This window comes from Gossypium raimondii, chromosome 10, assembly GCF_025698545.1.
Source record: "Gossypium raimondii isolate GPD5lz chromosome 10, ASM2569854v1, whole genome shotgun sequence".
Classification (NCBI taxonomy): Eukaryota; Viridiplantae; Streptophyta; class Magnoliopsida; order Malvales; family Malvaceae; genus Gossypium; species Gossypium raimondii.
Genome location: NC_068574.1, coordinates 53,261,695 through 53,285,728, shown reverse-complemented (window position 1 = coordinate 53,285,728; position 24,034 = coordinate 53,261,695). Strand labels below are relative to the sequence as shown.

At 29.6% G+C, this 24,034-nt stretch overlaps 1 protein-coding gene and 1 long non-coding RNA gene across 2 annotated transcripts; both read right to left on the bottom strand.

The window, feature by feature from the left end:
• Positions 1 to 5,697: 5,697 nt before the first annotated feature.
• Positions 5,698 to 10,404, bottom strand: LOC105777639 (ethylene-responsive transcription factor WRI1). The gene is made up of 7 exons (XM_012600992.2): positions 9,972 to 10,404; positions 9,786 to 9,868; positions 9,550 to 9,558; positions 9,221 to 9,309; positions 9,019 to 9,143; positions 8,520 to 8,596; positions 5,698 to 6,569 (listed from the first exon to the last, which is right to left on the bottom strand). The coding sequence occupies exons 1-7, from the start codon at positions 10,220 to 10,222 to the stop codon at positions 5,887 to 5,889; spliced, it is 1,317 nt and encodes a 438-aa protein (XP_012456446.1). The 5' UTR covers positions 10,223 to 10,404; the 3' UTR covers positions 5,698 to 5,886.
• A 4,911-nt stretch (positions 10,405 to 15,315) lies between these two features.
• Positions 15,316 to 16,721, bottom strand: LOC105775010 (uncharacterized). Its single transcript, XR_008189653.1, has 3 exons — positions 16,277 to 16,721; positions 15,805 to 15,941; positions 15,316 to 15,489 (listed from the first exon to the last, which is right to left on the bottom strand). It is a non-coding gene; the product is annotated as an uncharacterized LOC105775010 (long non-coding RNA).
• Positions 16,722 to 24,034: the final 7,313 nt, after the last annotated feature.

The following is a 24,034-nucleotide window of genomic DNA, read 5'->3' as shown; positions in this document are numbered from 1 at the left end:
TTGTTATAGAATCGAATATGAAAAATAGAGTTTGAAACCACCGTTTCTGACACCACTAACTTTCGGGTCGTTATAATGGCATTGACAACTAATAATACGATGACACGTGACAATCCAAAATTATAACATTTAGCAAGTATTAATAAAAAAATCTCAAAAATCTTTAAAAATCTTAAATTTATGAAAAATTATGAGAATTGTTTCATGTCCAAGATGAATCTAGGCAAAAGGATGTTTAGATTTAGTGAACCTAGACATCAATTTGTCCAGGATCATTCTAGATGTTAATAATAAAATATATTGTACTCCCAATAAGAGAATGCAAGTTCGGACCTTGAGACGACATTATTAAGGGGGATGACAATGAATCTCAAATATGGATGGTAAAACGGACATGGAGAATAATATATATATATATATGTATAAATCATTAAAAGAAAGAGTTGGTACTATAAAAAAATCCACACTAAAATCATTGAAAATTGTTTACGGTAAACTACCTAATTAGTCACCCAACTTTTAGGCTGCTTCTAGTTTGAACACTCAAAATGAAATTTTTGCAATTTTATCATCCAACTTTTAAGGCTCTTTCATTTTAGTTACCTAAGTGTTAAATCTCTGATGTCGATTGACTATACACACCACATCATGTTTGTATAGCCCAATATTTCGCCCAGCCCAATACCCAAAACAAAGCCCAAAACTTGGAACCCATTACAAACCCAACACCCAAAGCCCAACAGACCTAAACCCAGAAACCAAAGTCAAACTAGGGTTTGACTTTTACGAAACCCTAGCTCTGTCACCATACTTGCTGTCAGATCACCAAGACCACACCACCACGGATGTCCCATCGCCCCACTTGTGCCCATCAGCCACCTGCAAAAAAGAAAACAAGCAAAAGACAACAATAGCAGTAGCAATCGGCTATAAAAGCCGAAGAAAAATGTAACTTTTTTCTTCTTCCAATTTTTGTAAAAAAAAACCACATATTAGCAGAAAGAAATAAAAAAAAGTAAGAAAAACATTCAAGGTGATATATTTTTCTTTTCGATTTTATAAATTTATTTTCCTCCTTTTCTTTCTTTCATTTCTCTCTCTCTCATATATATATAAATAAAAGTAGTAAATAAAAGGGGAAGCAAGACTTACCTGAGTCGCCCCGCAACTGTCATCGCCGAAGTCCTTCTTCGGGTCACCGAAATCGGACGAGGAAGGCGGCGTTTGGAGTTTTCTCATTGCCCTAGAACCATGAAAACTCGATCTGCGGTTGGTCTTTGAAACAGGGTTTAAAAAAACTGACTTTTGGCCTTCTGATCATCGCTCATGGTGGGGCCGACGGTGGCCCATTCGGCCGACGACAGGGGAGAGGGTGGAGAGAAAAAAGGGGGGGCCTTTCGAAGTTTTCAGAAATTGTGGCTGAAATGAAAAAGAAATAATTTTTTTTGACTTTTATAAAAAGATAAAACGACAGCGTTTTAGGGTAGGTTCTCCAAGCGCAAAATGACGCCGTTTAGGCCTGGATCAGGCCGACCCGACCCGCCTGCCTAGGATCCGCGTGTTATTGTGCGAAGGGGCAAATTGCGCTTCTAGCCCCTCCGCTTTTTAATGTTTAATCAGATTTTGTTTTATTCTTAAATTTGCCCCTTTATTTTATAACTGATTTCAATTTAGTCCTATTATAACGACGCCGTTTTAGAGGAGAAGAGAAAATTTCCCTTCCAGCCCCTCTGAGTTATTTGCGCGTTCAATATAATCCCTCCCCTTTGATTTTATTTGCGATTCAACCCTAAGTTTTGTTTTTTATTAAATTTAGTCCAACTCTTTCTGTTATCTATCATCATGTTTATTTTATATTATTAATTCATGTACATACTTGTACATATATATATATTATTTTATTTTATTTTATTTTTCTTCATAAATGTAGATATGCTTGTATTTATGTAATTTCATATATATATATATACATTTTTTATATTTCTTGTAATCATATGTATACACATACATGTTTTTTAATATATATATGTACATATATATGTTTTATAATCTATTTTTTTATATACATGCACGTAACTATATGTATATTTGTACTCTATATTTTTACAATGTATATACTTATATACTCTTCATATTTTGTAACTTATATATCTATACCCATGTCCTATTTCCCTAAGTATATACACTTATATATTCTTTATGCTTTTAAAATATATATTTTCTTGTAGATTTTTTTATTTTTCGTTTTATAACTCATGTATACTTATATATATATATATATATATATATATATATATATATATTTGTATTCTATATTTTATATACATATATATTTATATATAGCTTGTAATTAATGTCTGCACATTCATATATATATATATATATGTCTATATACGCATACTTATTTTAAATACATGTATATAAAAACATAGTTTTGTATACCTTTTATAATTCATATATATATAGGCATGCATGTATGCATATTCCTATGCATATATATATATATATATATATATATATATATACGCATTTATTTACTTACTTTTTCATAAATAATAATAAAGTATGTACATATAGGTATGTATTTTTACATTTCTATGATTTTGTGTGTATACATATATGTATATATCTTTTTACATTTCCATAATCTTATTCATTTTCTTTGTTCATTTCTTTATCCGTATTCACTGTATTTAGAATGAATGTTTTAATTTTATTGCTTATATGCTTGCTCTAGTGTACTATATTAGTTTGTCTTTTATTCATTTTATTTTATAGTCCTTACTTGTATTATTTTATTTACATTATCATCATTGTTATATGTTACATCCAATTTTCTTCGTCGAATCTAAATAATCGAGAGTGCTCTTTAAAATAAAAACGTAAATAAAATCTCATGATTGAGAATTCAATATGCTGTATCCTAATGCATTGGATATGACGTGTTGTTCTCTTGAGACGAGGATTTTTAAAATAATAATAATAATAATAAAATAAATAAAGGCAATATTCAATGTTTAATACTTTGAAAAAAAATCGTGCCTTAACGTATTGGGCTGCAATTTTTTCACATGACTTAAACAATTGAATACCCTTTTAAATTTTATTGTGCAAATTTTTAGACAAGCTCATTTCTGAAGAGGTAAAATATCGTGCCCTAACTCATTGGGTGTGACATTTTCTCTTTCTGAAATGAGAGGGTCTTAACGAGTAATTTGATTTATATAAGTTTTTTAAAATAAAGGATCGTATTTTAAATTTCTTCAGAATTTTCAATTTTTGACATTAAGACTTTAACTAATCAATTAGGTACCAATTTTTGAGCGTTACGAGGGTGCTGATCCTTCTTCGTATGTAACCAACTCCCGAACCTGTTTTTCTGAATTTCGTGGACCAAAATCATTGTTTTAATAAAGTCAAATCGTTTATTAAAAACAACCACTTTTCGAGGTGATCCAATCACACTCATTAAAAAGGATTGGTGGCGGCTCCCACATTCGTTTCCTTTTTTAAAATCCAAGTCGACCTCGTTTTATCAAAAAAATGGTGTCAACAATGTTTACACTTTCATTTTAGTCAAACAAAAAATATCATTTTGTAAGTATTGATCAAGGTAAAAAAAAATGTTAAGGTTAAAGTGAAAAAGCGGTTAAAACTAAAATAATGCATTAAAATTTTGTCAAATTGTACTTGTTTATCCCATTGCTGAAATTTTTATTTTTTTATGTAATTGAAATTTTAAAATTCAAAACATCAAAATTAATTAAATAAATTATTGAAAATTTGTCCCTAATAGTGTCGATCGATTTAGTACTATAATATTAAAATTAATTAAATTAATTGATTTAATCTTAGGTTTGTTTGGAATGGAAGATAAAATTAATTAATCAAATTATTTGTAAGGAATTTTCTTTACTTCTAGCTTAGCATGGAATATTCAAGATCATATAATAAAAAATTTGGGGTTTGTAGATAGTTATTAAATATGAATTATGTGAGTTGATTTTAATTTGAAAATATAAAATAAAATTTTAAAATTTTAAGGAGGTTAAATTAATTAATTTTAATATTATAGTAACACATCAACATACAATGTTAAGAGATAAAAATCCAATAATTTATTTAACTGATTTTGATGTTTTGGAATTTAAAATTTCAATATTGAAAAATAATTAGAATTTTTGGAAATGGGATAAACAAGTATAATTTGACAAAATTTTAATGCATTATTTTAGTTTCTAGCACCTTTTCACGTTAACCCTTCATTTTTTTTTATACTTTTTTGGGGAAGTTAAGTGAGCAAAATGTAAGTATAAGTATGATATGCTGTGTATAGTCAGCCGCCATTAGAGATTTAACACTTAGATGACTAAAATAAAGCGCCTTAAATGTTGGGTAACGAAATTGCAAATATTTTATTTTGGGTGACAAAAAAAAATTTCTAAAAATTGGGTGACCAACTAGGTAGATTACCCAATCATTTAATATCATGATTCCAACATTTTTCATTAAAAGTTGGCATTATAAATAAGTTAATTGCATCAAACACCCTTAAACTATGATCTTCATTTTAAATTAGTCCTCAAACTTTAAAATATTCTAATTATATCATCAAACTATCAATGTTATATCAATAAGATCATTTTGTTACTAAAATCGTTAACGATAAATGAGACATCAAATCTTATGTGACATGATTTAAAATAAAAAAATTTAAAGAAAATGAATATTGTAAAATGGAAGTTGTAAAAATCTTGGTTTAGAGGTTTTCAAAACTTTTAAAACTATCGTTCCTTTATTTTTTATAGTTTATTTTTCTTTAGCTTTTAATTTTAAAAGTTAAATTAAAGTTTTAATTTTAAATTATATCATATAAGATTTTACGTGTCATTTAATAGTTAAATTAACAATTTCAATAATGGAAGGATTTGATTGATATAACATTGATAGTTTAGGGATGTAATTAAAACATTTTAAAATTTAAAAATCAATTTAAAATGAAAATCATAATTTGGGGATGCTTGGACCAATTAATTTTTATAAATAATTCACACTAAAATCTAAGTATTTGTGTCTAGTTTCGGGCAACATCCTCATGTCCGAATTTTCGAGACTTGACAAGTTCAACATTTGGATCTTCATTGTGTCCAACATTCATATCCAAAGTCCTGAATAGAACGGGGTTCGTCCGTTCACTATCTAAAAAAGATAGATCTACCATATCCTTTTATTGTGTATGAAATTTATGGTTTTCATTGGCACAAATCCAATCTTGAAATTTAAAATGAGAAAAAACATTAAGCGAGGAAAATCCTATTTAAAAAAGCAAAAAAAAAAAATTTATGCTAAGTAACATATGGGCAACTGGAATATACCAACACTAATAGTCCAAATATATTTCAATTATTAGTACATTGTACATTAATTGTAACTGTAATTTTTTTCATATTTCTTAAAGTATCCATCGAAGCGGGCCTTGTAATTAATTTTTCGTATTTTGTAAGCCCATTAAAGAGATAGATAACTGATTACGAATTTTAAAACTGCTCCATACTCAAGATAAGGATCGAACTCTCAACCACTGGTTAAGGTAGAAGAGACCCTTGTAATTTCGTTTTATGTAATATATTGTTTAATTCCTTCACAAGTTTAAGGACATTGCAAATGTATCAAAATGTATTTGATTGGATTATGGGATCAAACAAAAACAGGTTAAGTCTTTTCCTTTTTTCAATATAATTAAACAAAAGAAAATGCATTAAAAACAACAAAAACAAACAACAAAAACCAAAGATATTTTAAATCTTTGGCATCCATCCACCCCACAACATATTTCCAGCAACAAACTCCGAATTATCAGAAACTCTTAACCCGAAACATCAACCATTAAACAGAGTAGTTACAAGAAACCGAGGTTGTCGATGATGAACATGGAGAGTCTGAAGACGGTGATGACAATCTCTCCTTCCTATTATCGTCTTCCATGTTCATGGAAACACTGACTCCAATCACATCATCATCCATCACGCATTTCCGATTAGCCTCTTCTTTGTTAGGCGGCCCTACGTCGAATATCAAGTCGAAGTTATCCTCAAATCCCGTATCATGATCAAACAAGTTTGGCAATTCAGCGGTTCCGTCGAGAGGGATGTCCGGGACCAAAAACGATGTCAATCCGGAATCCATGCAGAAACTCCATGCTAGTTCATTACTATCAGTAGGCTCAATACCGGCCATTGTTGTCATCGGACTATCAATGCATAGAGGAAGCTGCATTTGCATGTATTGAAAATGTTGAGATTTTTCGGCCTCTTCTTGGTTCAATTCTTGTTCCTGTTTTTCCTGCCGTTCTTGCTGCTCCTGCAGCGGCTGTGGTCCATTTTCTTCGGATTCTACTCGTCGAGCTTCATCGGGGTTGGGAATTTGTTCTTCCGTTCGATCTACTAACAAAATTCCTTTCTGCTTCAAGCGTTCAATGTAATGGCTAATATCGAAATTGGTCACGGCATTGGCCCCCCTATACTCCAATGCTGCCATATCATATGCTGCTGCTGCTTCCTCTTGTGTATCTTCAATAAATAAATGAATACAACAGAGCATAAATAAACAAATTCTGAGGGAACAAAGAAACTTTACCATTTAACAATAAATTAAATAAAGTAGATCAAACTTTTAAAGTATTGCAGGTGAAAAGATAAGATTAGGGATTCACATGCTGACATTAGATCTTAATTAGTTACTGTACTGACAATTTGTATTAAGCTTTTTCCAGACTAAAATATGAAAACATTGTCTGCACTCCTTTCCTTTTTACCCCTAAAGTATCATGATCCGATGTTCAACCTCGAGTTTGAATATGTATCATCCAAATCCAGACAATTTTTTAAGAGGCAACTTGTTGGCATAATTGCAGGGGAGAGTGCAAAGATCATGTTTTGCTACAGAAAACGTAACTATCTCAATGAACGTTTTTGTTGACATGGTTGGTGACCTAATACCAGCATTGGGGAGCATGATACAAGGAACTTGACCACATAAGGCCAAAGGCGAAGCGTCAAAATGCAATTGTACTATTATAAACTTGGGGCAGAGAGGCCAAGGCCTTCCGCTTCGCATCAACCGGATCAACCCCACTCCATGTTTCAAAACATGGTGAGAGGTACGTCCAGTTGTACTCTCAAATGAAACCCTGAATCCTAACTGCTCAATGACGTTGTCAAGCTGTACAAATTAAGTAAACCTAGATTTCCCCATTGTTAACAGGGAGAATGTAGACACCTTTAGGGGGGAAAAAACAAAGGAGACACATGGGTTCCTTGTCTTTCTTTCAACCCTAGCTTTTAAGTAGTTGAAAAGTTGATTAAAAAAAGGGGGGGGGGGGGGGAAAGGTCCAACTTCATTTCATAACAACTCAAAAAAGAATTAGTGAACAAAATCTCAACCAATCTAAATTTATCAAACACAAGAAAGATTCGGATTTTGAATCTAATGTTTACGAGTAATTTTAAAAAATAATAATAATTTATTAAAATTTAAAAAGAGAAAATCTATTAACCTAATTTTATTAAAAAAATATATAAAAACCCAAGTTAAGCAAGTTGGAGCAAATCTTCCCACAATTATACTAATCACTAATAGCCAGCTAGCAAACCTAAAGGGGTTAGGCAATTAGGTGACCTACAGCAAGCCACAATCTAAGCTTATCACAATGGCACGTGATCTCTGCTGCCTCTTACTCAGCAAAATATAATATATAATTATATAAAAGGCAACAGAATCTTTTAATGGGAGAGCAATGGTCACGTGCCCATTCTGCCATTATTTTTCATGCAATTTTAAAAATAAAAAAAACATATACATTATGTAATCACAGAAATGCCCTTCCCAAATTAGAAATAAAGAAAATATTAAATCATATCAATTGAGTACATAGCAGTTATATCAAAATGGCTCATGGTGTCTTGTGATTAATGACATTGGACCCTAATATTAAAAAAAGTTAGGACTATATATTAAATGCCAAGATTATGGATGCAAACCAAAAAAAAAAAAAAATCATTTTAAGGGAATTGTTTTGAGTTTTCAAGAAGGGGAAGACAATCGGGATTAGATATTGTAATATCACTGTAACATGAGATAAAAAGTTCGCATCGAAACATGTAAAGAGAGAGAGTGTGTGAGTGTGAACGTGTTTAATAAAGGCTTGAGTGAAAGCCCATGTTCGAATTCGGGGTGAAACTAGAAGTTTTGTTTAGGAAAAAGAAAAGATTATAAAATTTGAAGGTCAGAGTTAAAAATTTTGTATTTGAAAAGGCTTAAATTAAATTATTAACTGTTGAAAAAGGTCTAAAATTTCAAATTTTCCATCTAATCAAAGGTGAAAAGGACAAAATTGAAACTTTTAAAATTTTGGAAGGACTAAAGAACAATTTGCCCATTTGGCCAAGGGAGGGGGCACCTAGTTTTAGTCTCACTACCTAAATTTTGAAGTTTTTAAGAGAGAGAAAGAAAGAGCTTACTATAGGTCCCTAAATAGAGATATTTGTTTCCAAAAACTCGACCAATTCGGGCTTCCCACCTCCCATTGTGGTGATGCCTGCCATTAACCAAATAAATATTAGTCAAAACACAATTTAATAACAACTTCTTTCACTTCCCTAATAATATTATAATATATTAATATCTGTTTCATTTTAGCACATTTTCCCACTCATTTAAAATCATATCGCTTGCTTAGTAAGGATATTATTATCAAATACAAAAGGACAGGAGTTCGAATCCGTTAAAACACATTATTATTTTTATTTATAAAAAATATAATCAAAACCTATAATCTCGATTTTAATTAACGGCCTCTCTTATTCCTAAACCCTAAAATGCAGAAGAGGAAATTAATTGATTTTAGCTAACCCACGTGGGATTTAGGATTTAACACAACCAACATAAAGACTTTAATATTTTTTTATTTCATTGAATCACATAAAATGGTCCAATATAAAATCAATTAAAATTACCTACCTAGCTACCCCACGATACTTAGAAACTCCTCTAGAAAACCCACTGCTGCGACGTCGTAGAGACGCCAAGTACTCTTCCTTTGTCACTTTCTTCATTTCTTCCATCTCTTTTTCATATCTTTCTTTCTGCATCATCATCATATTATATCACAAATCCACCATTTTTTTAATTAATTAATTATTTATTTATTTAAATTACATACCGGAAAGTTCAGTATCGTTTCCGCCCCCCAATATTTGAGAGCCGCTAGATCATAGGTTCGAGCCGCTGCCTCCTCACTGTCATAAGCCCCTGTTTTCCATTAAAAAAAATTCAATTTTAATATATTTAACACCTTAATTTATTTAATTTTTTAAGAGATAGTACAATTTTCAAGTACAAATACAAATGCATGTCCGATCAATTACCTGACTCGAAACCGAGCCAGGCAGGCTTGATTTTGTGAACTGTATCAAGGCCTATTTTTTTTTTAAAAAATTTAGATATAAAAAATAAAAAAAAAAGAAATATGTAGAGATTTGAAGGACTTACCTAAATAAACTATGGAGGCGGCAACGAAAGCGTAAATAAAGGTTGAGATTGACCAGAGATTGCAATATTGAAAAAAGGACAAACACAGTCAGTTCACACAGAATATAAATTCAAACAAATAAAGAAAATATAAAAATTAAAATACTTTAAAAAAAAACTGTATAGATCTACTTGAATTTCCCTTTTTTTGATTATTTTTTCCCCTGAAAATTAAAAAATAAAATAAAAAAATTAACCTTGTCTTCCTTTCTTGTTCTGAATATTATTCCAAGAACTCTTGTCCCAAAGGTGAGCCTCAAATCTCCCAGTCCATCTATGCCTTTTTTAAAAGAAAAAAATACCAATCAATGTGATTAAATTATTCATACATGCAATGCAAATGAACCCAAAATCAAAATTCATTAAAAAAAAAGAAAGAAAACCTGGTGACTCCTCTGTAAATAGAGCTCCTTCTACCGCCATTGTTGTTAGCATTGTTCAAACAAGCATTATTATCAGTGTTTTGATGTTTTCTAGCCCTTTTAGCCTTGGGTTTCTCTGATTGATCATGAGGGTTCTCACATGAAGATGATGATGATGATGAAGATGGTGATGGTGATAATGATGATGATGATGGTGATGGCAATGCAAAGCATGAATTAGAAGAAGAAGAACAGCTCGGTGACCTCTTCATTTTTTTTTTCTTTCCCCCACTAAGTATATAAAAATGGCTAATTTGGCAACATAAATAAGAACCCTTTTCTTTCTATATGTATATATAAGTAATGATGGAAGATGGTGAGCTTAGGTGAATGGGGGGAGGGGGGTGGCTAAGAGTTGTTTACCAAAAGAGGGTAGAGTGGAAGAAGAAAAGAAAATTGGGAGAGGTTTTAAAAGAAGGAAAAAATGGAGCAAACCATTGAATGGGGTTAAAAAAGGGAGAGGGTTTGGTGGGGTTGGGTTAAATTTTAACTGTTTGAGTTAGAAAAAATGGACCTAAACCCCTAACACTTGGCTTGTGTGTGCAGCCATGCTGCCAATGAGATTTCTTTACTTAGGCTGGCAATTTTTAGTATTATTATGGTTTCAAAGAATCTCACCTTTCTTCAAGTTTTTCCCTTTTAAAGTTTTTGTTTAATTAATTTTTTAAAATAATTTCATTATAATCATATCTATTTTTTTGATATAATATCTAGAACTATCTATAATCCCTCCCTAACTCATAAATAGGAGGATAATGTGCTCCAGCGTACTCAAACCGAGGTCGTCCTGTATTAATAATAATACTCATGTCAATTGAGTTAAAACTCAATCCATGTTAAATTAATTAATTTGAAATCTGAAAATGACATAATTAGTCAAGTATATTTAGAGATAAATATTAAAAGGATTTATATCATATTTGAGGGTAAAGATTTTTTAGTATATATTATTATGAGTGTGAAAATTTTATATTTTATAAATTATTTTCTTCTTTAAAAAGTTAAATTTTGAAAATTTGCGCTATAATTTTTGAAAGGTATTTACATAAATTTGTTCAAAAATATTTATATTTTTATTTATATAATAATTTGTTAGGATAAAACGGGACTATAAATTTATTGTGATTTATGAAAAGTTTGTTACTATAATTAAGTTATTTATTTGATACCTAAATTTTGGATTTTTTAGATATGTTTAAAAATATGTTTTATTTACATATTTTTTTAATGTATAATTATCACATACACCGTTAATAATAGAGTAAAAAGTTTTGGGAAGTGGGTTTGGGTTGATGTTATTTATTTTAGGGTCTAATAAAATAATAATTAAAAATTAAAAATACATTTGATATTTATTACAACTTTAACTCACTCGTGGAATAAAAAAAACTCCACGAGTTGTGTATAAGATAATTTTCCTAAAATTAAGAGGAAAATATTTAGTACAGTGATAGTTTTAAACCGGGATGATTACAAGTATCCTATAGAGTATAATAAAACATTAAAATAAATATATAAAAGAAATGAAACAAGTGACAATTTTTAACTCTAATTGTGGAGTTCAAAAATACACTCTCAATGCGCTAAATTCTAATCTCAAATTAAATGGATTATCATTTAATATATTAATAGACGCGAATTGAGAAATCATTGTGTTATATATTTTATTTCTTAATTTCATTTGTGAAATTAAAAATTCTAAATAAATTTTGATTAATAAAATATTATAAATATTAAAACTATAAATTATAACAAAACATTTGGTACACAGTAAAATTTTTAGATTCCACAAAATGATGACAAATGTTTTATAAGATATAATAAAATATTTAAAAATAGATATATAAAAATTCGTAACAGTAAATTTTAATATAAATTTATTGATTTTAAATTTTTGACCTTTTGAGTAGATTTTTCATAATCTAATAATTTTCACTTGTATGTACAAAACTGATTTATTAAAATTTCGAAGTAATTATTATTTTCCCAAAAATAGAGATAATTAGATCCTAATAAAAGAAAACTAATTAATGTTATTTAATTAATTTCCTAAAAACATGTGTCTTTCAAAAAAAATAATTTAATTACAAGAGAAGGGCAAAATCCTAATAGTAACGTGATTAGCGCGACTCGAAATTAGGTCATACTTGAAACGGTGAACACCCTGACCATTAGGCCAACACACGGGATTCTAGTGTCTTTCAATTTCGATATTAAGCAAATCGATTTTTTAAAACAAATTAGAATAATTTAATTTTTGTTAATTTCGAAAATGAATAAATATAAACAATAAAACACAAGTAATATTTTTACTTAATTGTACATCATTTTTATTGATATATAAAAAACTTCAACTCAAATAGAAATGATCATGGGTTAGGCCAGTGTAAAAAAATCAAGTTCGTTTTCTAGGCTCAGGCCTGACCCGACTTAAAAAATGGGTCTAAAATTTTGTCCAAGTCTGACTTGGATAAAAAATGCTAAGCTCGAGCCCGACCCATCCGGATTTATTGTTTTTAGATTATTTTTATATAAAAATAAATTTAAAAAATATAATGCATCAAATAGACTAAAAATATTAAAATAAATATTTTCTAACAAATTGAAAATACATGTAAAAAAAGTTTTTATACTTAAATAACACTAACATAATTACAACTTAACAACCAAATGCCTCTAAAATAGTAACAGTAAAACAAAAATTATATAATATCCAAACAATAACAACAAAATAAGCAATATAATAGCGAAATGGTAGCAAAACAACAATATAATAGTAACAAAACAAGAACAAATTTTTTTGTCAAATTTGGGTTGTGTCGGGCCTGAGCAAAAAATGTCCTACTTAAGGCTTGACCCGTTTTCTAAACGAGCTTTATTTTTTTTTATCCAAGTCCATTTTTCGAGCCTATATTTTTGTCCAAATCTTTCCACTTTCTGTGCGAGTGTTACAACCCTGATTAGGTCTAACCTCAAAAATATAGATATATAGATAGATAGATAGAATGTGTAAACTTTAAGAACTATATTTGTTATCATACTAACAAAATTTATGCAAAATTGAGGAAAAAATGTTAATGTTGTGATTACTTGTCCTTAAATACTCACTTTTGAAATTAATAGAGATTAGATTGTTTCAATTTTAAAGAGGGACCAATTTGCTCAATATTAAAAATGAGAGGGACCGAATAAATCTTTTCACCTAAACTTTTCTATTTACGTTGCTTTTACGGGTATATATATATATATATATGTATATATGTATGTATAAAATAGTTTTTGTGTTATTGTTTTGGAAATTTATTTTAATTGTTTTTTGAAATATTGTTGTTTGAGAAATATGTTATAAGATTTGTGGTTTTTCATAAGGCAACTTCAACGTTTTTGGGCATTGGAATGTTGTTCTTTCAGGTGGTTCAACTTCCATCCTTCCCTTTTCTTTTCTTTATAATTTATTTAATTTTGATAATATTTAATAAATTCATTCAATAAACTATATCAAAACATAGGAGAAATGTGACTAACCAATTTAAATTATTTTTTATTAATATCTCATTTATATTATCTTATCACATTCTACAAATAATAAATTAAAAAATATTATTCGAAATAATTTAATTTACATCACATCACATATTAAAAAACAACAAATTATATAACACCGTTACGTTGAGAAATTGTTTTATGGTCCCTTCCTCACCACATCATTCATCGTCCTCTTTCAATTATTTAATGACATTTCAACAAATTTTTTCCATGTTATTGTCACATAATTTTGGTAATTTCTTTTAGGGTCTGTTTGTTTGCCAGTAAAATGTTTTCCGAAAAATGATTTCTGGAAAATGATTTACTTTTCTGAAAAATGATTTACTGAAAATATTTTCTGGTGTTTGGATGAATCTGTGTAAAATATTTTCTGTTGTTTGGCAGTTCCTGAACATATTTTCCGGAAAAGTTGTTTTTACATATATTAATAAATTTATATACATATTAATAAATTTTTATATTTTAAATTGTTTAGACATATATTGCAATGATTTATTTATAAATAAATAAATCAAATTAAATATATCAATCAAATGGTTTAATTGTTCACGATTGGCAATCATCCTATAAGATTCATTCACATCACATGTAAATGGTAAAAACTAATCAACATATTTGTAGTGAAATAACTAAGTAGCAGCAGCTCGTCTAGTAACGTATTGAAGCCAAACAATATATAGATCATGTAGAAAAATATCTAATCTGAAATGAAAATGCACTTTCATCCACAAAAGTGGATCATATCTGATTGTATCTAATGAAAAATCCCAATACAAAATGAAAGATAAGGTTGGTGTTTGCAGTGTTAACCATATCCTTAGGCATTCCAGTGCCATTGTAGATCCAACAAATGCCAAAAAGTTAAAAGTTTAGTACATGAGCCGCTCCTTTCAGAACAAATATTTAAGGATCAAGCAATACCTACTAAAGGAATCATACAAAGATGGCTCTACCCACAAATGACAAAAGCTTATCTCTATCCTCATTGCTCATCATTTCACTTTCCCTTTTTCTTGCCCTTTTCAAATAACAAAATTGTTACAATGGCAGAAAGGAACTGGAGAAAAAAATTTATCATGCAACAAGATCAGGTGTTTCAGCCTCAATTGATAACCAAGCATTATGTACTTTTCCCATCCAATTATCCAACCAGTCACGCAAGGATTTGATCTGTGGAATCCCCAAAACTCTTGGCTACACCCAAGAGACATGAATTGTTCCCTCAACTTGATCAATTATGCCTCAATCGATTTAACTCAGTAGTCATTATTCGCAAAAGGTTATACAAGTTATCTTTAGAATTTTGAACCCTCTGAAGTATAGCTAGTTGCTACATGCAGGCCACAAATCAAATGTATACAATGGTGCATCGTCCATATGAAAAATTGAGACTTGGACCTCTACAAATGTTCACTATTCATAATAATTTGGATCTATAGGAACATCACTCAACTTTACAACCTCATAAAGCAACTTACAGGCGACAGTTTTTACAGACTTCTTTTTCAGAACAGATTCATTTACCATTGAACCATTCACGTAATCAAAACCATAGGCCACTAGGACATGCATAACATCAATAGTTTGCGCCTCATCCTCTTTGTTCGTCAGAAGGTATCCTCTGTCGCAAGAATTCCTCAAACTGCAGGAACTACAAACTTGATTCACAAAACAATTTATCACTATCGAAAACAGAAAGAAAGAATGGCAATCTTCTGCATAAAAAAGTCGCAAAATTGAAATATGAAGAACACCAAAAATAAAGCAACATTATATATTAGTAAACAACAAAGGAGTAAAAGAATCAGTACTTACATCTCCTTCATCAAGGTGGACACGTTTCCTCAAGAGTTTTGCAGAGAAAACCACCTTCTTGTCAGCATTCGGGCATCCAAAACCAACCAAAATTTGAATATTCTGTCTCGACAATGACCTGAAATCAACTTTCTATTTCAGAGCCAAGCAAACTAACACTAATCAAAACAAGTGGTTCAAAATAAGTCCTTCCATAAACAATTTTTTCATAAATTGAACATATTAATTCAGCCAAAGAAGCAGAAGACTGCTAAAGAGGGACCAACATTAAATTGTAACAAGTATTTATGCCAATAATCTTCCAAACCAAACTCGAATTCAAGTAAACTTATCTCTATGCAACATAGCACTACAATAACTAAACAGAATCATTTCATTATACATACAATGCCAATCATTATAAACCAAATAACATAGCTAACATACAAATTACCTCAATATATCAAATCGATCCTTTCCAAAATTGATACAAGCAGTTTGCACAGTCTTGTAGTCCTTAAAATCAATTCCAGCATCATCCTTGACTTCCTCAACAACATTAGTCATATCAAATCCCAAGTCTTCCACCATCTTCTCATCCATATCAATATCAGTGAAAACAAGCAACACATTTAATTCCAGGAAGAATATATACTTTTTTCCTTGAGAAATGAAACAAAGCCAGAAAATGAACAAACAAAACGAATCAATATCATTGAAAGCAAGTGGAACAAAAACATAATTCAACAAAGATCTTATCTTGCTTTTGTTTTCCCTTCAAAGTCTTCGATAAAATAAAATGGATCTGACCCCATATAGAGAAAATACTAAACAAAAAATGGATCGGAGGCAAAAGCCACAGATCAAACCGCAAATGAAGAAATCTGAAACAAATCCGTTACGTTGGGGGAAGAAAATATATGTACCTACTGCTCGGATAAAGGCTTGCACTGTAGCAGCTGCGATATCTGTTCGTCCAGGTTCCAATATGAGTTCAAACCCACAGAAAACCACGGCGATAATCGACAGAGAGGAATGAAGGAGAAGAGTGGGGGATTACTGGAAAATCGATAATCTCAGGGAAGTTTTGTAACAGGAATGAAGGAATGAAGGAGGAAAGATTGGAAAATCAATAGAGATGAGAGCTTTGAAAATGTCTTACGGAAATTGAAAAGGTAAGATATTTTCCCTAAAAATGTAAGGCATTTTCCCGTGTTTTGGAGTTCATTTTCCAAATGGAAAATGTTTTCCGGCAAACAAACACTAGAATAGTTGGAAAATAATTTCTGGAAAATCAATTCCCACAATCAAACAGACCCTTACCTAAAACCATGAACCCTAGATCTTTAAACCCTAATCCTGGACTTCAAACCCAAAATCTTAAACCTCGAATTTTGAATATTGAACAACTCAAACCCTGAGTTAGAAAAAATTACCAAAATAATATGTCAATAACATAAAAAAATTACTAAAATATCATTAAATAACTGGAAAGAACCATGAATGATGTGGTAGAAAGAACCCGCAACATAATTTCCCCATTAACATATATTCCATTATATATTAAAAAATTAAATTCCCCAAGACATTGATGTAAAATAATCATGTAATGCATCCTAAAATTTAATAAAGACGGTTATCCACTAGGGTGGGTTACAAAGAAATAGCAAGCCCTTTAGAATAGAAATAAACATATTTAAAACTGTTTTAAACAATTAAATTTGTCATAAAAATAGAAATATACTACTAAACATAATATATTTAAATATTAAATGAAATGATATTTTAAAATTAACCTAAAATCATATACAAAATGAAATATAACTCTAAAACAGATTTTAAAATTAAAACATTTAAAAACAAATCAAAACAATGTGTTTTTACGTTACCAGAATATTTTTAAATGTATTTAAACTGTTATAAAAACTATAATTTTTTTGAAATTATAATTTATAAACAATTTTGAGATATTATTAAAATTTCAAACCATATAAATTATAAATTAAATAATGTTTTAAACAAGCTACAAATTGCAATCATTTAATAAAAATATTTTAAAACTGTTTAAAATAATTAAATCTGCTAAAAGAATATTCGAAATGAAAAAATTATATACGGTTAAAATACTATAAACATATTTAAATATTAAATTCAAAAATATTTTTAAAACTAATCTAAAATCATGTGGAAAATGAAATATAACTCTAAAATGGATTTTAAAATTAAAATATTTTAAAACAAATTAAAACAATGTATTGAAAAACAGAAAGATTAAAATACTATACTTTTTTTTTAATAAAATGTTTAAAGTTACAAATATGTTATCATATCATATTTTGAATTGCCAATTGAGTCTTAGCTCGATTGGCATGGGGATTGTTGTCAATGCAAGAGGATGTAGGTTCAAGTGCGCTGAAACGTATTATCCTCCTATTTATGGGTTAGGGATTATTAAAACCTATAATGAGATTGTTCAAAAAAAATATTTTGAAAGGGTTCATGCATAGCTGAAAAGTCATGCCTCTTTGGCTGCCATCAAGAGTTATAACCGAATTTTAATATTTTGTAATTAGTAGCTAGTATGAATGTCAAATTTGAATGGTCATATTAGTGCCTATAAATAGCTTGTAAAAGGACAATGTTGAATGATTATTTTTGAGTTATTGTGAGAATTCTATCTCACTGTTCTTGAAAAAACTTACTAATTAGACTTATCAATGTACTCCTTGTGGCGTCAAACTTTTTTCTTTTGAACTTATCACTTCCTTTCTTTCTTTGTTCTGAAGTGTGGCGTTCTAACATACTGCTGGTTCCTATTTTGCTAAATAGCGGGTCACAATTTACTTCTTTTTCTTTTGTTATTTCACTTTATAGAAATCGGGTCATGATCTTTCATTTCTAAGTGTTCATTTAGTGCAAGTTATCCATCCAACACCATTCCATCCTTTCCATCGAATCCATAACCATTAATCCCATTTTCACCTTAAAGTCTATTTCAAAACGATACAACATTAGATGATCGAGCAAGTCAACGTCTTGTAATCAAATTCACGATTAATATGCATATTTACCACTATATTTTAAGTGGAAATTGAAAATTGCTACTATACTTCACTTTGATTGATATTTTCCAAAGATAAATTTACCACTATACTTTAACTTTACATTGAATTTTATTGCTTTACTTTTATTTGATTGAAATTTGCCCAATATTGCTACTAAATTTTAATTCAAGCTACATTGAAGACAAAATTTAATAATTTTATATTTTATATTTTACTTTAATATTTAACAATAATAAGTTAATTAATATAATATTAAAATCAAATAAAAGTGTTGATTTTATAAAAATAAACTTAGTTTTTTCTTTTAGTATATATGTATTTTTATTTTCAAGTTTTTATTTCATTAAGTACAAATTAAATTTTAATTTATTAAATTTTAATATTTATAAATTAAATTAGTTTTAAATATAAAATAAAATATTTGAAAGAAATTTTCTTATTAAATTATATTTTCAAATCATTACAATTAAAACTTCAAATTTAGTAGTAAAATTCAATAACACAATACTTAATTCCTAAATCATGTTAAAAACAATTTGAGCTAATAATGCTGTTTAAACCTTATATCTCGAGTCTTCCATTGCTAATCATGTTTTTGTTTGTCTTGGTAACATGGTGTAATTAGAAAATTTTTTAGGAGGTTTAAAATTAAATTGTAATCTTACGATTGTAAAAATATAATTTTATTATTTTAATAGTTTATATTTTATATTTAAAAAATTAAATTAAATTTTTATCGTTTTTGAGGGGTAAAGTATGATTTTACTTTTATTAATTTATAATTTTAAAAATTTTAAGGGCTTTAAACGAAAAATTTTCATTTTAGAGGGATCGGGATGATGCTGGCCCTAGTTACGCTATTGCTTGATAGCATTGGGAAAACCTTAACACATTTCACTAAACCCTAAATAGTAACAAGTAAGAAAAAAAAGTCAGAAATTGAAAGTAATAAAATAAAAAGGTTTAGAAGAAATTGAAAGAGGGAGACTTAAGCTTATTAATAGATTTTCGGGTAAAGGATGGGGATGAACTCTTAGAATGATGAATTTTGAATATGAAGACAAATAATATAATGATTAATTATCTTTGCTTCATTCTGGTTAAGTTCGGGTTTGATTTGCGTTAGGTTGATTGGTTGGTGTTGTGCGTTAACACTGTTAAATATTTCACCTCCGGCCGGTATTGCCTTCTCGGGGGTTACAACAGGGTGATCCACTTTCGCTTTACATATTTATTCTTTGTGCGACCTAGTGGAGGCTCGGGGTGTGCCGTAATAGCTCTTCAGTGTCTCATCTGTTGTTTTCCGATGACAGCGTTCTTTTCTTTAGGACGGAAGAATATGAGTGTCGGTTGGTGAAGCAGATTTTTGTCGACATATGAGTTAGCTTCGGATCGAGTTGTTAATGTGAGTAAGTCGGGGATCGTGTTTAGCTCTAATACTTTGCTAGCAAATAAGCTTATGGCACTGTCAGTTTTAGGGGTGGATGCTTCTTTTTCTACGGGTTGAAAGTTGGGTCTCCCTTCACTCATCAATCATAACAAGAGACAAGTTTTTTCTTATATCCGAGACAAACTTTGTAAGCTTTGGAAGAATCGCTTACGTTCTCACCCAGGTAAGGAGGTCGTGCTTAACTATCACTCAAGCTCTGCCGGTTTGCTTACATGGGTGTTTTCCTGCTTCCTCTGAATACTTGTGAGGCCCTTCAATGAATGATGAACTCGTCTAGTAATTTTGCTAGTTTGCATTAGGCTTCATGGGATAGGTTATGTTTGGACAAAAAGTTTGGTGGCATGTAACATCTCAAAACTTTATCCAAACTGTCATTGTTGTTGTCAAAGTGATTCGAATAATTCAATAAGTTCAAAAAAAAAAAAACACCAATTTAACAAACTCTAAATACATGCTAAACTTTACTAATTAAAAGATATTTACGAAAAAGAATTGTGGAGACTCTTTGGCGATGTTGCTCAATCATGAACCTACGAACCATCAGTAACCTATGCATGAAATTAAAAATCCAAGCGCTGAGCTTTTTACGGCTCAATAGTGATCCAATACATTTTCAATTACCAATACACATAGTTAAAATAAAAACATTCTAATCAGATACAAACATATATAGTATATATTTATTCAATAATTCGAGTAATGGAAGTCACACTCAATAGCAATCTTCATAGACACAATAAATGCATGGAACAGTCAGAAAATAATATTCAAAATAACAATGAAACACTTTCAAGACATTTGATAAATAATGATAGTGTTTAGATTAAATTCTCAAGGTTCATTTTGTCCAATTAACACGAGGAAAAACATTCGGACATATGAGTGTCCAACCGAAACACCAAACGATCGATGAAAAAAGCGCAAGTGCCAACAATGACAATACTCCATTGCGCAATAAACATGACTTTATCAAATGCGCACCGAACGTTCAAGGCAATACACACAATAAACAATAAGCAACGATGGAGGCCCTACAGTCTACAGCATGTAGGCTATATCCGAAGAATTTCCAACTAGCTTTACCGAGCATTTAATTAATTATTAAATTGATAAATTAACAATAATTTTCAGAAAATAATGAGGTAAATTCCAAATATAATGAATCACTAAACTATAATTTAACTACAACATTTAATAATTTAAAACGTAAAGATCACAAACCGAATTTTTAAATGTTCGCTGCTTAAAACAATTAATCTACAACGAATTTGTCCAACTTTTCTCTTCAATATAACAAATCTAATAAAAATAACTCTAGATTATCAATTTCATAACAAATAATTAATTTTAATCTTAAAATTACACATTTTAATTATTCTAAATCAAATTAATTATAAAAACAAATTAAAAGAATTGAACTAATTTAACATCAGCTAGCAAATCGTGAATTGAAATATTGTAAATAATTCCATTAAAATCTCTCAGCGATGCTAGCACTTATAACATAAATAAATTTAGTCTGTCACTTATAAGTAATTAAAACAATATGAATTAAACAAATAAATAATAATTAAAATAATTAATCAACGTATCTATCGAAATCAAACAGTTACCCCTACCATATAACTATAGGAATTAGCTAACCTACACAATAGATAGTTTTGTTCTATCAAACTCACCCGCAAGCTTGAATGGACTCTAGCAAACTTGAAACAGTACTGGCCCTTGGGGGCTGGTTTGAGGTGTAACCGCTTAGGGCTCAAATAATGTTTATTTCATTAAGGATAAAAAGAACTCAAGAGATAAAAATATATTTAAAATAATATTTATTTCAGATAAAGAGATTTTTAAATATTATTTGTTATTTAGTATAAATAATAGATTTTTAATAGGGTGGTTATTTCATCCAATATTAATGGAGTAAAAAATTCAACAAGCAGATCTAAACTAAGGGAAAGGATTGGATGAAACAATGACGCCATGTCATCTGTATCTATTTTCCAGTAATTTTATGCCACATCAGCATTTTCATCCTGAAAAAAATCAAATTCAAATTAAAATCTTGAAATTCAGGATAAAATTACTAATGTGGCATAAAACTATTAGAAATGGATAATATCCCTGTCTCATACAATCATTTCTCCTAAACTAATGCCAAGTATTTTTTTAATTAATATTTTATTATACTCTAAAACAAATGACATCAATCTATACAAATTTTTTACTCCTATAACAATATATAAAATAATTCTCTTTTAAATAAATTCATAATTAAATTGAGGTTGGATTAATTCATCATTAAGTAAAATTCTTAAATAGTAATAGTATGAATATTTTTTCTTACTTGAATACAAAATTTATATTTTTCGACGCATTAAAATAAAAATTATGATTTATTGTGATAACCATCATGCCATATCCACTTATAATTAATTTTTATATAAAAATCTAAAAAAAGAAAAGAATCTAATCTACTAGATTTGTACAACGGTGACCTAGGTGTAACTAAAATAGATACTATATATATAATAGCTTAAAATTTGACCTTAAATCTTTATATTTTTGTATATTTGAAATTTAATCCTTTTATATTTCATGTTTTAAAATTCAGATTCAATTGTTAACTCTGTCTAATTTTTCTAATAAGTTCACTAATATGATATTTCATATATAACATTATACATTAGACCAAAATTCAAGCGCAATTTTAAGTTTTGTCCCTTTTATTAGTAGTAACTAATTTTAAAATAAAAATTGGGAAGGATTTCTCGGAAAACATTAATGTTAATGTTATCATTAATGATTTTGCATCTCAAAATGCTTGTAGAACTCATTTTTTGGTGTGTTTTGTAGTTGATAATATAGGAGTAGATTGAATGAAAAATATAAACTTCTTAATTTTGTTAGAAACATCTATTATTCACTTAATGTTATTATTTGAATGAATTATTTTATTATATTATATTTTATAAGTTTTTTAAAAGAGTTTGATTTATTATTTTGTAAAAAGGGCCTGCTTCAACATCGCGATTGAAAACAAAAATAAAGAAAGAAAATAATAATAAAAGAAAAAGAGAACAATTAAAAGCATCATCAATGGTGCAATGAATGAGTGGCAGCGAGGCTTTGGATTGGAAGCAAGAGGTTGGAGGCAGAATGGAGAGAAAGAGAGAAAAGAAGTAAATGGAAAATTTTGTTGGGAAGGACTTGTACTTTTAGAGAACGTGATTTTACTACAAATTGGGGTTAGGGTAATTGACCATTGGCCCCCTTGGGTTAATCACAACTTAGACCCTTCCTAATTCTTTCATTATTCAAATTAGAGCTTAAACTATTAAAACTTCTAATTTCTCATCTCTCAAAACAATCATTGGTTCAAATTAATATCCGATAATTTCTAAACTTCGGAAAATAAATAGTAATAATAATAAATTTCCAGTATAAAAATTCTCATTTCAAAAATTTTAATTTTCAGTAAACCTTGCGATAGTTGCCCGAAATTTTGGAAATTCGGGGAGTTACAAGGGACCTTCACTGTTTTAATTTGGCTTTTCTAGGTAAGCAAGGTTGGCGTCTGATTTTCAACCCGGACTCTCTCCCTAGTAGGATTTTCAAGAGTAGATAGTTTCCAATGGGTGATTTTTGGTCTTTGTGGGAGGGTCATAATCCCTCGTTTGTATGGAGGAGTATTTGTGCGGCCAAGGGTTTGCTCGCTCGTGGCTTTAGGTGGCAAGTGGGTGATGGCAACGACATCTCAGTTTACCATGATCCTTAGCTTGATGATGATGATGATAATTTTTATGTCGCATCGAGTTCACTTCCTGGTTTGGAGTCGTTGCGTGTGACGGACCTTCTTCAACTGATTGGTTCTGCTTGGGACGTTGATATTATCGACGGATTGATGGTTCCATCATACATCATTCGTACTCTTCAAATACCGCTTAGTTTATTCCACACTCGTGATAGGCTTATTTGGCATTGTGAGAAGCATGGTATTTACACCGTTAAGTCTGCCTACAGTCTCGCCTTTAATATGTTTGAGAGTACCCGTTATGTTGTCGTCGATGGGCCATGGCTTAAATTATGGAATTCTACCCTCCCTCCAAAGTCAAAGATTTTGTTTGGCGCTGTCTTTGTGGCCTTGCCGCCTCGTTGTCGATTAGCCGAAA